At 45.3% G+C, this 13,431-nt stretch overlaps 1 protein-coding gene across 1 annotated transcript in view; it reads left to right on the top strand.

Annotated features, from left to right (window-relative positions):
* Nucleotides 1-4,231: 4,231 nt before the first annotated feature.
* pgm2 (phosphoglucomutase 2) overlaps nt 4,232-13,431 on the top strand; it is a 50,128-nt gene continuing 40,928 nt past the window's right edge. The window contains exons 1-2 of the mRNA XM_048530968.2: nt 4,232-4,354; nt 12,664-12,831. Coding sequence (XP_048386925.1) covers nt 4,298-4,354; nt 12,664-12,831 — 225 coding nt within the window. The 5' untranslated portion in view covers nt 4,232-4,297. The remainder of the gene's footprint in view (nt 4,355-12,663; nt 12,832-13,431) is intronic.

Below are 13,431 nucleotides of genomic sequence, written 5' to 3' on the forward strand. Positions count from 1 at the left end.
CACCACGATATGCTGCTCTTGAAGTGGCTGTGTTGATGAAGACACTGTCACACATCTACTTCTGGAATGTTCCTTTGCAAAGCAAGTCTGGAAAGAGATGCAGTGGTTTTTGTTGAGATTTGTCCTGATTGGCTCTGTGCCGCAGGACTCTGTGCTCCATGGGTTGTTCCCTGGGATGCATCATAAGACAAATATCAATTATGCCCAGAGGACCATTAGTTTGGTGAAAAGAGATCTTTGGTCTGCCTGAGATTTGCTGGTCTTTCAGTACAAGGAGTTGACCTCAACTGAGTGTTGCAGACTGGCACATTCCAAGGTCCAGGATTAGGTATTGTGGGATGCACTAAATCTTGGGACCGCTGCCACCAAGTCACAGTGGGGGAGAGATCACCATCTCAGGTCTTTCTGTTCAGTTGTGAGACCCTCTTTTTGGTTCATTGTATGTTCTCCTGCATGAATAAGAAGAATGTTTGCTTGTCACAACTGCAGGGAATGTCAAATGTGATATGCAAAGACTATACAGAACTGTTTTAGTACAGTGAATGTAGATGAAGATTTTCTTAAGGATCAAGTGTATTTTTGCAATAAAAAAAATTGAAGAAACATGTTGCAGGTAATAATGCCAGTAGCAGAGCACCAGCCTTGGTGAGTGCTGTATTCAGGATTGAGTTCTTTATCTTTATTCATTCATGGGATGAGGGCATCACTGGCTGGACACCATTTATTGCCCATTTATTGCCCCGAGGGCAGTTAAGAGTCATATTGATGTGGGTCTGCAGCCACATGTAGGCCAGACCAGGTGAGGATGGCACTTTCCTTCCCTAAAGGACATTAATGAACCAGATGGGTTTTTCCCAACGATCAACAATGGATTCATGGTCATCGTTAGTCTCTCAGATGCTGCCAGACCTGCTGCACTTTTCCAGCAGAGATAATAGGAACTGCAGATGCTGGAGAATCTGAGATAACAAAGTGTGGAGCTGGATGAACACAGTAGACCAAGCAGCATCTCAGGAGCACAAAAGCTGACGTTTCGGGCCTAGAGATAATGGGAACTGCAGATGCTGGAGAATTCCAAGATAATAAAATGTGAGGCTGGATGAACACAGCAGGCCCAGCAGCATCTCAGGAGCACAAAAGCTGACGTTTCGGGCCTAGACCCTTCATCAGAGAGGGGGATGGGGTGAGGTTTCTGGAATAAATAGGGAGAGAGGGGGAGGCGGACCGAAGATGGAGAGAAAAGAAGATAGGTGGAGAGAGTATAGGTGGGGAGGTAGGCAGGGGATAGGTCAGTCCAGGGAAGACGGACAGGTCAAGGAGGTGGGATGAGGTTAGTAGGTAGATGGGGGTGCGGCTTGGGGTGGGAGGAAGGGATGAGTGAGAGGAAGAACAGGTTAGGGAGGCAGAGACAGGTTGGACTAGTTTTCGGATGCAGTGGGTGGAGGGGAAGAGCTGGGCTGGTTGTGTGGTGCAGTGGGGGAAGGGGACGAACTGGGCTGGTTTAGGGATGTGGTGGGGGAAGGGGAGATTTTGAAACTGGTGAAGTCCACATTGATACCATTAGGCTGCAGGGTTCCCAGGCGGAATATGAGTTGCTGTTCCTGCAACCTTCGGGTGGCATCATTGTGGCACTGCAGGAGGCCCATGATGGACATGTCATCTAAAGAATGGGAGGGGGAGTGGAAATGGTTTGCGACTTGGAGGTGCAGTTGTTTATTGCGAACCAAGCGGAGGTCGTCTGCAAAGCGGTCCCCAAGCCTCTGCTTGGTTTCCCCAATGTAGAGGAAGCCACACCGGGTACGGTAAATGTAGTATACCACATTGGCAGATGTGCAGGTGAACCTCTGCTTAATGTGGAATGTCATCTTGGGGCCTGGGATAGGGGTGAGGGAGGAGGTGTGGGGGCAAGTGTAGCATTTCCTGCGGTTGCAGGGGAAGGTGCCGGGTGTGGTGGGGTTGGAGGGCAATGTGGAGCGAACAAGGGAGTCACAGAGAGAGTGGTCTCTCCGGAAAGCAGACAAGGGTGGGGATGGAAAAATGTCTTGGATGGTGGGGTCGGATTGTAGATGGCGGAAGTGTCGGAGGATGATGCGTTGTGTCCGGAGGTTGGTGGGGTGGTGTGTGAGACGAGGGGGATCCTCTTTTGGCGGTTGTGGCGGGGGCGGGGTGTGAGGGATGTGTTGCGGGAAATACGGGAGACGCGGTCAAGGGCGTTCTCGATCACAGTGGGGGGAAAGTTGCGGTCCTTGAAGAACTTGGACATCTGGGATGTGCGGGAGTGGAATGTCTTGTCGTGGGAGCAGATGCGGCGGAGGCGGAGGAATTGGGAATAGGGGATGGAATTTTTGCAGAGATAATGGGAACTGCAGATGCTGGAGAATTCCAAGATAATCAAATGTGAGGCTGGATGAACACAGCAGGCCAAGCAGCATCTCAGGAGCACAAAAGCTGACGTTTCGGGCCTAGACCCTTCATCAGAGAGGGGGATGGGGAGAGGGAGCTGGAATAAATAGGGAGAGAGGGGGAGGCGGACCGAAGATGGAGAGTAAAGAAGATAGGTGGAGAGAGTATAGGTGGGGAGGTAGGGAGGGGATAGGTCAGTCCAGGGAAGACGGACAGGTCAAGGAGGTGGGATGAGGTTAGTAGGTAGCTGGGGGTGCGGCTTGGTGTGGGAGGAAGGGATGGGTGAGAGGAAGAACCGGTTAGGGAGGCAGAGACAGGTTGGACTGGTTTTGGGATGCAGTGGGTGGGGGGGGAAGAGCTGGGCTGGTTGTGTGGTGCAGTGGGGGGAGGGGACGAACTAGGCTGGTTTAGGGATGCAGTAGGGGAAGGGGAGATTTTGAAACTGGTGAAGTCCACATTGATACCATATGGCTGCAGGGTTCCCAGGTGGAATATGAGTTGCTGTTCCTACAACCTTCGGGTGGCATCATTGTGGCAGTGCAGGAGGACCATGATGGACATGTCATCTAGAGAATGGGAGGGGGAGTGGAAATGGTTTGCGACTTGGAGGTGCAGTTGTTTGTTGCGAACTGAGCGGAGGTGTTCTGCAAAGCGGTCTCCAAGCCTCCGCTTGGTTTCCCCAATGTAGAGGAAGCCGCACCGGGTACAATGGATGCAGTATACCACATTGGCAGATGTGCAGGTGAACCTCTGCTTAATGTGGAATGTCATCTTGGGGCCTGCGATAGGGGTGAGGGAGGAGGTGTGGGGACAAGTGTAGCATTATCCTGCGGTTGCAGGGGAAGGTGCCGGGTGTGGTGGGGTTGGAGGGCAGTGTGGAGCGAACAAGGGAGTCACGGAGAGAGTGGTCTCTCCAGAAAGCAGACAGGGGAAGGGATGGAAAAATGTCTTGGGTGGTGGGGTCAGATTGTAAATGGCGGAAGTGTCAGAGGATGATGCGTTGTATCCGGAGGTTGGTAGGGTGGTGTGTGAGAACGAGGGGTATCCTCTTAGGGCGGTTGTGGCGGGGGCGGGGTGTGAGGGATGTGTTGCGGGAAATACGGGAGACGCGGTCAAGGGCGTTCTCGATCACTGTGGGGGGAAAGTTGTGGTCCTTAAAGAACTTGGACATCTGGGATGTGCGGGAGTGGAATGTCTTATCGTGGGAGCAGATGCGGCGGAGGCGGAGGAATTGGGAATAGGGGATGGAATTTTTGCAGGAGGGTGGGTGGGAGGAGGTGTATTCTAGGTATGCAGGAGGGTAGGTGGGAGGTGGCTAGCCTAGGCCCTTCATTAGAAAAGGGGGAGGGGGAGAGGGTTTGAAATAAATCGGGAGAGAGGGATCGAAGATGGATAGAGAACAAGAGAGTTGCAGTGGGACAGAGAGCCCCTGAGATTTGTCTGGAGGGAGGAGGCTAACTTCTTCAGGTTAGGCATCCGTGGAAGAGGCTTCACAGTGAGGTTAAAATTGCATCAGAGATAATGGGAGCTGCAGAATCGGAGATAACAGTGTGAAACTGGATCATCACAACAGTGCAAATAGCATCTGAAGCGCATAAGAGCTAACGTTTTGGGCCGAGACCCTTCATCAGAAAAAGGGGGAGGTGCGGGTTGTGATTGGTCCGTTGACGTGCCCGAGGCGTGATTGGTCAGTTGTTCCAGCCGGGTTGTGATTGGTCAGTTGTTCCAGCCGAGTTGTGATTGGTCAGTTGTTCCAGCCGAGTTGTGATTGGTCAGTTGTTCCAGCCGAGTTGTGATTGGTCCGTTGCTCAGACTGGGGTTGTGATTGGTCTGTGGCTGGTCTGAGGTGCGGTAGGTGTGTTCGGCTCTGGTGTGTGGTAGCTGTCGGATTGCAATGGCGGGGTGTGATGATTTGGATCGGGCGGTTGTGCAGTGGCTGGAATGGGACAAGGTGAGGCTGAGCTGCAGTTTCTCTGTATGAGTGCTGGGTGCCGTACGGTGAGTGAGGAGCCCGGTTCCTGCCGGCCTCTTTGTGTCTGTGGCGTCCCTTTGGACAGCAATGAATAGAAACAGCCTTAAAACTCAGATCGATTTTAATGGGGCCCAACCCTGTGATCTGCGCGTGTAACCACTGTGTATGCAATATAGATGTGACCGATTCATCAATTGTGATCTTCTGTCTCCTCACATCCTTTGAATCCCCGATCAATTTTGGGGCTTTCCTAGAACTGTGACTCATCTATTGAACCAAGTCCCGGATGTTTTCCAGGGCATGCCATATGCAGTGATAGAATGCTTCAGTACTTTTACTTTTACTAAATTGTATCTACTTGCTGCATAACTCATTTTAATAACGTGTCCTGTTCGGTTTGAAATCAGATATACCCTTCTTTCCTAAGCTCCAACTTAGACACTAATACATTTGTGTGTTATGTTTTCTCTGTCCAAGAGCAACTCAGTGTTTATAATTGATAAAATGAAAAATAGATCAATTACAGATTTCTTGAATAAAACGTTTTCAGTAATTTTCAAATTCAACCATTACCCACCCTGAACCGAGTTCCCTGTTTGTTAACCAACTTTCTAAGCACGATGTTGTGTAACCTGTTCTCACTTCTCATGAATTGCTGATGCATCACATCGAAATCTACTTTAAAGTCACTTTCAAGATGAGTTGTGTTCAAATGATCACTGCTGGTTTTGCTTGGTGAGCCCCTGTATTTCTCAATGCTCAGTAATTCTATTATATGGAAGGCCTGTGATTTGATGATGGTTGCATGTGCAGAGGAGACAGAGAAACTGTTTCCACTTGCAAGGATAGGCAACAAGAGAGTACAGGTTTCAGGTACTTGGCAAAAAAAAAGGCAATATGATGAGAAACATTTTCACATTGTCATGAGTTCAACTGTTATTTGAAAGAAATAGAACCTCATTCTCCATCTCCCTGTAACCCTGACAAAGTGTAATGCTGTTTGTGCAGCCAATGTGGATATAATGGACTCATTTGACTTCTCTAGCAGTGTAAAAATTCTGTGTCTAAAAGCCACTGAAATGTAGTTTTTGATCACTGCAAATTTGCAGGTTTTTCAAGAAATTTCTCAAGATTGGAGATTTTCAGCTTGCCTCAGTTAATTTAATTAATCTTTTTGCTGATTTATTTATAGGTGTTGCTGACTAGCTCAGCATTTGTTACCCTCCTTAGTTGTCCTTGAGGTGATTGTGATTTGTCTTTTTGAATCCCAGCAGAACATTTAATGCAGATACAGTGCTTTTAGAGAGACAGCTCCAGGGTTGTGACCTAGCCTGAGGGAACAGTGATATAGTTACAACTCAAAATCTCCTGAAATGGAACAGCGTGACGTTCCCATGCATTTGCTGCCCTTGTCCTTCTGGGTGATAGAGATTGCAGATTTGAAAGGTGTTGTTGAAGGAGTGTTCGTGAGTTGCTGCAGTGTATCTTGTGGAAGGTATCCACTGCTGGCAACGTGGTGAGGGAGTCGAATGGAAGCCATCCTGGAAGTTGTTGACCACCTGAAGTTTTTGTCATTTTTCAGTCAACTAGGCAAGTGAAGAGTATTAGATATAACACAGCATGGAGCTGGAGGAACAGAGCAGGCCAAGTAACATCAGAGCAGCAGGAAAGTTGACGTTTCCGCTCGGGGCCCTTCTTCATTTTCCCTATCTTTGGAGCAGTGAGGCTTGAACCTGGGGCCCCTCACTAAGAGGTGGGCACACTACCATAAGAGTCCCATTATACTGGATGAAACCAAATCATGTGGGTCATAAGACATTTATTATGCTGCTTAGATTATTGGCCAAAATCTCAAAGAACACAGTTCTTATGAATTGAGGCATGTCACAAATTAAGTTCCACTATAGACTTGTTTTTCTCATTTTCATCACTGATTTGTTAGTTAGTAGATTCATGGAACAATCCTTGCATTCATTTGGAAAGAAGTATAAATTTAGTAATTTGGGTTCTACACAGGTTGCATGCTTTTAGGCAAGTTTTGGAAATTGGCTGCGTGTGAAACATGCCCATGAGAGTCAAGTGTTTGAAGTTTGAAAACTTCAGCTATGTTCGTAACATGCAAAAGTATCTGAAGGCATTTATCATCTAGAGAGCTGAGGATTACAGTTGATCTTTTATCGAAAGAGTAGAAATTGTGAAGTAGCTATAGGAAAATCAAATGTGATGTTTGATTACATTATAAGTACAGACTTGAGTGACTGTTGTTGGGGTGTATACAGTTTGGATTTTCCCATGTTTTTAGCATTTGGTAAACATACATGATGATATGTAACAGAAGAGTCATAGTTGTACAACACAGAAACAGACCTTTTGGTCCGTTTTGTTCATGCTGACCAGATATCCTAAATTAAGCCAGTTCCATTTGCTCTCATTTGCCCATATCCCTCTAAAGCCTTCCTTTTCATACGCCCATTTAGAAGCCTTGTAATTGTTGTCGTTGCACCAGCCTCCAACACTTCCTCTGGCAGCTCCTTGCATACATGCATGAAAAAGTTGCCCTGAGATCCCTTTTAAATCTTGCCCTCTCACCTATAACCTATGCCTGTATCTTGGGGAAAAGACCTTGGTTATTCACCCTATATATGCCCCTCATGACTTTATAAATCTCTATACGGTCACTCCTCAGCCCCCAACACTCCAGAGAAGATCCCCTCAACCTATTCGGCCTCCCCCTATAGCTCAAACCCTCTAACCCTGACAACACCCTTGTAAATCTTTTCTGAACCCTTTCAAGTTGCACAACATCTTTCCTATTGGAGAGAGACTAGAATTGCATGCAGTATTCCAAAACTGACTGAACCAATGTCCTGTACAGCTGCAACATGACCTGCAAACTCCTCTAGTCAATGTACTGACCAGTAAAGGCACGCCAAGTAAATGCCACCCTTCACTATCCTGTGTACCTATGATCCACTTTTAAGGAACTATGAACCTCCGCTCCAAGGTCTCTTTGTTCAGCACCACTCGCCAGGACCTTACCATCAAGCGTCTAAGTTCTGTCCCGATTTGCCTTTTTAAAAAGCAGCATCTTACCTTTATCTAAATTATACTCCATCTGCTGCTCATTGGCCCCTGAGCCCATCTGATCAAATCCCGTTGTACTCTGAGGCAACCTTCGCTGTCCACTATACCTCCGATTTTGGTGTCATCTGTAAACGCACTAACCGTACTTCCTCTGTTCACATCAAAGTACTTTATATAAATGACAAAAAGCAGAGGACCCAGCACCAATCCTTGTGGTACACTGCTGGTCACAGGCCCCCAATTTGAAAAGCAAGCCTCCAACACCACCCTCAGTCTCATACGTTCGAGCCAGTTCTGTGTCCAAGTAGCTAGTTCTTCCTGTATTCCATGTGATCTAACTTTACTAACCAGTCAACCGTGTGGAACCTTGTCAAATGCCTTAGTGAAATCCATTTAGATCACGTTCACCACTCTGTCCTCATCAATCATCTTTATTGCTTCTTCAAAAAAACTAAATCAAGTTAGTGACACACTATTTTTTCACACACAAAGCCATGTTGATTATCCCTAATCGGTCCTTTCCTTTCCAAGTACATGTAAATCTTGTCCCTTAGGATTCCCTCCAATAACTTGCCCACCACTGATGTCAAGCTCACCAGTCTGTAGTTCCCTGTCTTTTCCATTCTTACATAAACAGTGGCACCACATTAGCCAACCTCCTGTATTCTGGCACCTCACCTGTGGCTATCGCTGATACAAGTATCTCAGCAATGGGTCCAGTAATCACTTCCATAGCTTCCCTCAGAATTCGGGGATACGTTTGATCAGGACCCAGGGATTTATCCACCTTTACTTATAATCGAGCAGGTAACTGAAGCTAATTTAAATAGAAAGTTTATTTTCTATAATTGTGATGACTGGCTATACTAGATAACGTGCAAATAATGTCTCAAAAAGATGTCAGAAAGTGGTCCTTTCTCCTGAGTTACCATTCTCTGGGCAAGGCACTGAAATACGCACAAGTAATCACTTTCTAACTCATAGACCCCTTGTTGCTTGAGCTTATCAAAGTTGGAGTGACGTCATCGCCCTCAGCACTTCATGACTGAAGAGGGAAGTGGGATCAGCAAGTGTGTTCACAGCACTGGCATTTCAAGTTGTCCTTGGTACTTGGGTAATCTTCGGTAGAAGTATCACCTCTTGACTTCTGGGGACCTCAGATATTTCAAATTTAGCACAGATGGCCCTTGAACAATCCTGAACTTAGTTTCCGTACTAACCTCTATATTGACTGCTGCGCTGCAGTGTTTTTGTAAGAAACGTGATACGCAGTGCAGGAATTTTAAAGCTGCTTTTATGGTGTTGTGTATCATTTGTACTGACCTTGCCCAGAGACCATAGGGCATCTGCTTGGGATTCTGTAAGCACCCGTACGGCAAGTGTGGCCTGCTGATCTACATTGAATTTTCTGGATGGTCGTCTCCATGTTGTTGAGTCCAACATGATAAAGGTCCTTCTCCTGCAATTGAATTCTCATGATGGAGCTTAAGGTGCCTTTGGTAGAAGCCTTCCTGAGCTTTATGGTACCTCTAGCAGCCCCACAATTCTACGCCATGAGGCAGGGTGGTAAGTCAAGACCCTGATAGAGTATGATTTTCGGCTTCTTTACTGTCAGGTTCCTTCCAGGCATGGCTACGGGGTTAACTGTAATTTCAAAATTCACTCACAGGATGAGGGCATAGGTACACCCACAAAGCATTTAAGGAGGGAGTTCCAGAATTTTGACCCAACAACACTGATGGAACAATTATAATTTCCAAATCAGGATGATGAGTGACTTGGAGGGGAACTTGTAGCTGGAGGTATTCGCTGGCACTGGCTCAAGCATTATTTTGTCCTTGGAGCCACTGACTTGGTTGTGGCACTACCATTATGTTACATGTTCTCACCATGTTACAATAAGCTTTGAACAGATTAGTAGCTCAGAACTGGCTGCCCATGAGCCACTGTGGATCATTGGGTGCAGCAGATCTGTATTTCATGACCAACGTACCCCCACCCTATCATGAACTCCAACCCAGAGAATCAGCTATGGTTCAATGAAGATTGCAGGAGTGTGTTCCCAGAGGAGCAGTAGGCATACCTAACTATGAAGTGCCAGCCTGGTAAAGCTAGAACTAAAACCAGCTTTGAAGAAAGGTTGAGTAGATTAGGATTATTTTAATCAGAAAGACAGAGATTGAGGGGGGGGGACCTGATTGAGGTGTACAAAATCATGAGAGGCATAGACGAGGTGGATAGCAAGAAGCTTTTTCCCAGAGTGGGGCGCTCAATTACATGAGTTCAAGGTGAGAGGAGGAAAGTTTATGGGAGATGTGTGTGGAAAGTTCTTTATGCAGTGGGTGGTGGGTGTCTGGAATGCATTGCCAGCGGAGGTGGTAGACACAGACACAGTAGTGTCTTTTAAGATGTATCTGGACAGGTACACAGATGGGTAGGGAGCAAAGGGATACAGACCCTTAGTAAATAGGTGACAGGTTTAGACAGAGGATCTCAATCGGTGCAGGCTAGGAGGGCCGAAGGGACTGATCCTGTGCTGTAATTTTCTTTTGTTCTTTTCTTAGTTCTTTGTTCTAGAACAGTTGAGGACATGCATGCTGTACAGAAGTAGCGTACAACTAGCAAAATGTTCACACAGCCAATGGATTGGATTAAAGCTTTGCAGTACTGTCATAAATTATGGAAAATTAATTAACTAGCTGAAGAGTGATACTCCACAAACTGTATGGGTAGGGCATAATTTCCAAGTTATCAGATGATGCAGAACTTAGTATTGTAAATGATGGACATCGAATGGCAGACCCATTGTAGATGAAATTTAATGTAGAGAGTGTGAAAGGAGACGCACAAGATAAACAAAAGGATATTGATTGAAAGGACATATTGGAACAGAAGTACCTTCACATTATAAGTGTACAGATCATTGAAGGTGGGAGCACAGGTTGAGAAAATAGAAAAAGAAGGAATACAGGATTTGTAAACAGAGCTTTTTAGACTTTATTAATAGAGGCATGGAGCTCAAAAACAAACAAAGTATAAAATGTTGGGTTAGTTTCAAATGGAATGTTGGTTCAGATATTCTGATGACCAAAAAGTTGATGGAGTAGCACATACTGGAGTCTGATGTAAGGAATGTGTAGAATCTCAAATGCAGCCAACTCAATGGAAACTGCCAGGAAATTGAAAATTCTCATGGGTGATTTCATTGCATGACGAACCCTCTGAAATAATCAATCAAAGCTAGAGAATTCAAAGGGCTGAGCATCAGTTAAGCTAATAGTTACACGGGAAAAGTTAGATTCAAAACCTGCTCTAACTCAGTAGAGAGTGTAGAAAATTATCATGGAAATGTTCCCCATGATCAGGAACTTACAGGATAAGCTTATCAGCCAGTTAGCTGGATGGTCAACATGATTGAGGATAATACTGACAATATGGGTGCAAGTTGCTATTGTGGCTGAGGCAGACTTGGGACTTGCCACCTTGCCATACCTCCAAAAGTAGAAGGCAATGGCAAACTAGCACAGACAAACACAGCAAAGGAATCTGGTCAGTATGAAGCTTCAGTGCAAAATAAGCAAGGATCTATCCTCAGACAGATCACAGATGAATTAGCGAGGGACTGAAGCTACGTAAAGGATCATTGGAAATGCTCAGGTTGCTTCTCCTGCAGAAGAGAAGTTGGAGAAGAAACTTGATAAAGCAATTCCTAAGGGGCCTAACCAGAATAGAAGGGGAGAAACTGTTCCCATTGTCCTCTAGGTTCTCAATTTTTTTGAAAAGCAAAGATTTAAGGTGATGCAAAAGAACAAGAGGTCACATGAAAAAATGTTTTCACACAGTGAGTGGTTCTAGTGTTTTAGCTTGATGAGGAAAGAGCAGGGCAGTGTGACAATGTAAATTGCTCTTGCAGCTGGCATGGGCTTATTGGGCCATATGGTAGCTTCCTATGCTGAAACCTTTTTATAATTCTGTCCTTTCCTGCATATTTGAAAGCAAGATTTGTGAGGAGTGTTCATAGTTTATTACGAATCAACAATCGAGTTTTGAGAAGATTTGTAGCTCAGGTTGAGTTTCTGGATGTGAGTTTGCTCGCTGAGCTGGAAGGTTAGTTTTCAGACGCTTCGTCACCATTCTAGGTAACATCATCAGTGAGCCTCCGGTGAAACGCTGGTGTTATGTCCCGCTTTCTATTTATCTGTTTAGGTCTCCGTGCTGCAGTGTGTGGTGGCTCGTTGGAATAATGTTCTAATGCAGCTTCATTTGTGAACGTTATTCCAAAAGCCACCACACACTGCAGCACAGGGGAACTATGAAGAGCAGAAGAAAAATCACCTATACAGCGTATTCAGAAAGAACGGGTATCCAATGAACACAGTCCGCCGATTTCTCAGCAATAAACCCAAACAAACAGACAAAACGGGCCCAGAAACCATAACCACTCTCCCCTACATCAAAGATATTTCCGAAATGACTGCCAGACTACTCGGACCTCTTGGCATCAGGGTAGCCCACAAACCCACCAACACACTAAAACAGCAGCTAATGATCTTAAAAGACCCTATACAGACAACAAACAAAACAAACGTCATCTACAAAATACCTTGCAAGAACTGTGACAAACACTACATTGGACAAACAGGCAGAAAGCTAGCCACCAGGATACATGAACATCAACTAGCCACAAAACGACATGACCCACTATCACTAGTATCCCTACATACAGATGAGCAAGGACACCACTTTGATTGGGACAACACATCATTCCTCGGACAAGCCAAACAGAGACACGCACGAGAATTCCTAGAAGCATGGCATTCCAACCGGAACTCCATCAACAAACACATTGGCTCCAAATCACTCTACCATCCCCTGAGAAAAAGAACAGGAAATGACATCACCAACGCAGGCAATGACATCACCAACCCAAGGAAACCTAACCAGATAAATAGAAAGCGGGACATAACACCAGCGCTTCATCGGAGGCTCACTGATGATGTTACCTAGAATGGTGACGAAATGTCTGAAAACTAACCTTCCAGCTCGGCAAGCAAACCCACATTCAGAAGAATCAACAATGCTGTATGTTTAACTATAATTCACAGCAGGAATGTGACGGTTAGTTTATAATGGGTTGGAAAAGTCTAGCTTGATGTTGTTTTACCTCCAAGCTTTTGAAGTTTGAACAAATTTTGCTTTTCTAGAATCCTCAGACATTAGCGGAAGTCAGGCGGCTGAATTGTGATGGGGATATTGATCAGCTACGAGAATGTTTTGGGACAAGGATGATGTTTGGAACAGCGGGCCTGCGATCAACCATGGGACCAGGATTTTCCCGCATGAATGATCTTACAATTATTCAGACAACGCAGGTAAGCTAATGTGTGAGCATGATTCAGAAACTGGAATTGCATATTTTCATGAATGCTAATAAAATGGCAGTGTATTTTTCAGTTTCTTGGGCAAGGAGGACTGCATCTCGGATATTCCTTTTCAATAAAATGAAACAGTTTATGTTTAAAAGTGTGCTATCTGGCATCCTGGCAAGGAGCAAAGATTATTTCAATGATGTGGTAGACAGCACTATACCTGAGGATTTGGGATTTACCAGTCTACATCTATGTAGAGACTTTCTAATGGACTTGGATGTGAGAGAGATGAGCGAAAACGTATTTGCTTTAAACTGTTCTGATGCGTAAATATAATTCCTGAAAAACTATGCAGATCATTAGTTATTCTGTATGGGAATTAGTATTTACCATGCTTGATTTAATACTTCATTAGCCATTTGGATGAAAAATTAAAACATGGATCATTTCTGCCTGTTGAAGTTAATGTGAAGGATTTCTTGACGTTCAGATAAATGTGTGACTTGGGAGTAGGAGTAGACTGCTCGACCTCTCAGACCTGCCCCTCCATTCGATAACATCACTGGCTAATCTGTTAGTGATCCAAATTCCATATTACCATGT

Source organism: Stegostoma tigrinum, chromosome 1, assembly GCF_030684315.1.
Source record: "Stegostoma tigrinum isolate sSteTig4 chromosome 1, sSteTig4.hap1, whole genome shotgun sequence".
Lineage (NCBI taxonomy): Eukaryota > Metazoa > Chordata > Chondrichthyes > Orectolobiformes > Stegostomatidae > Stegostoma > Stegostoma tigrinum.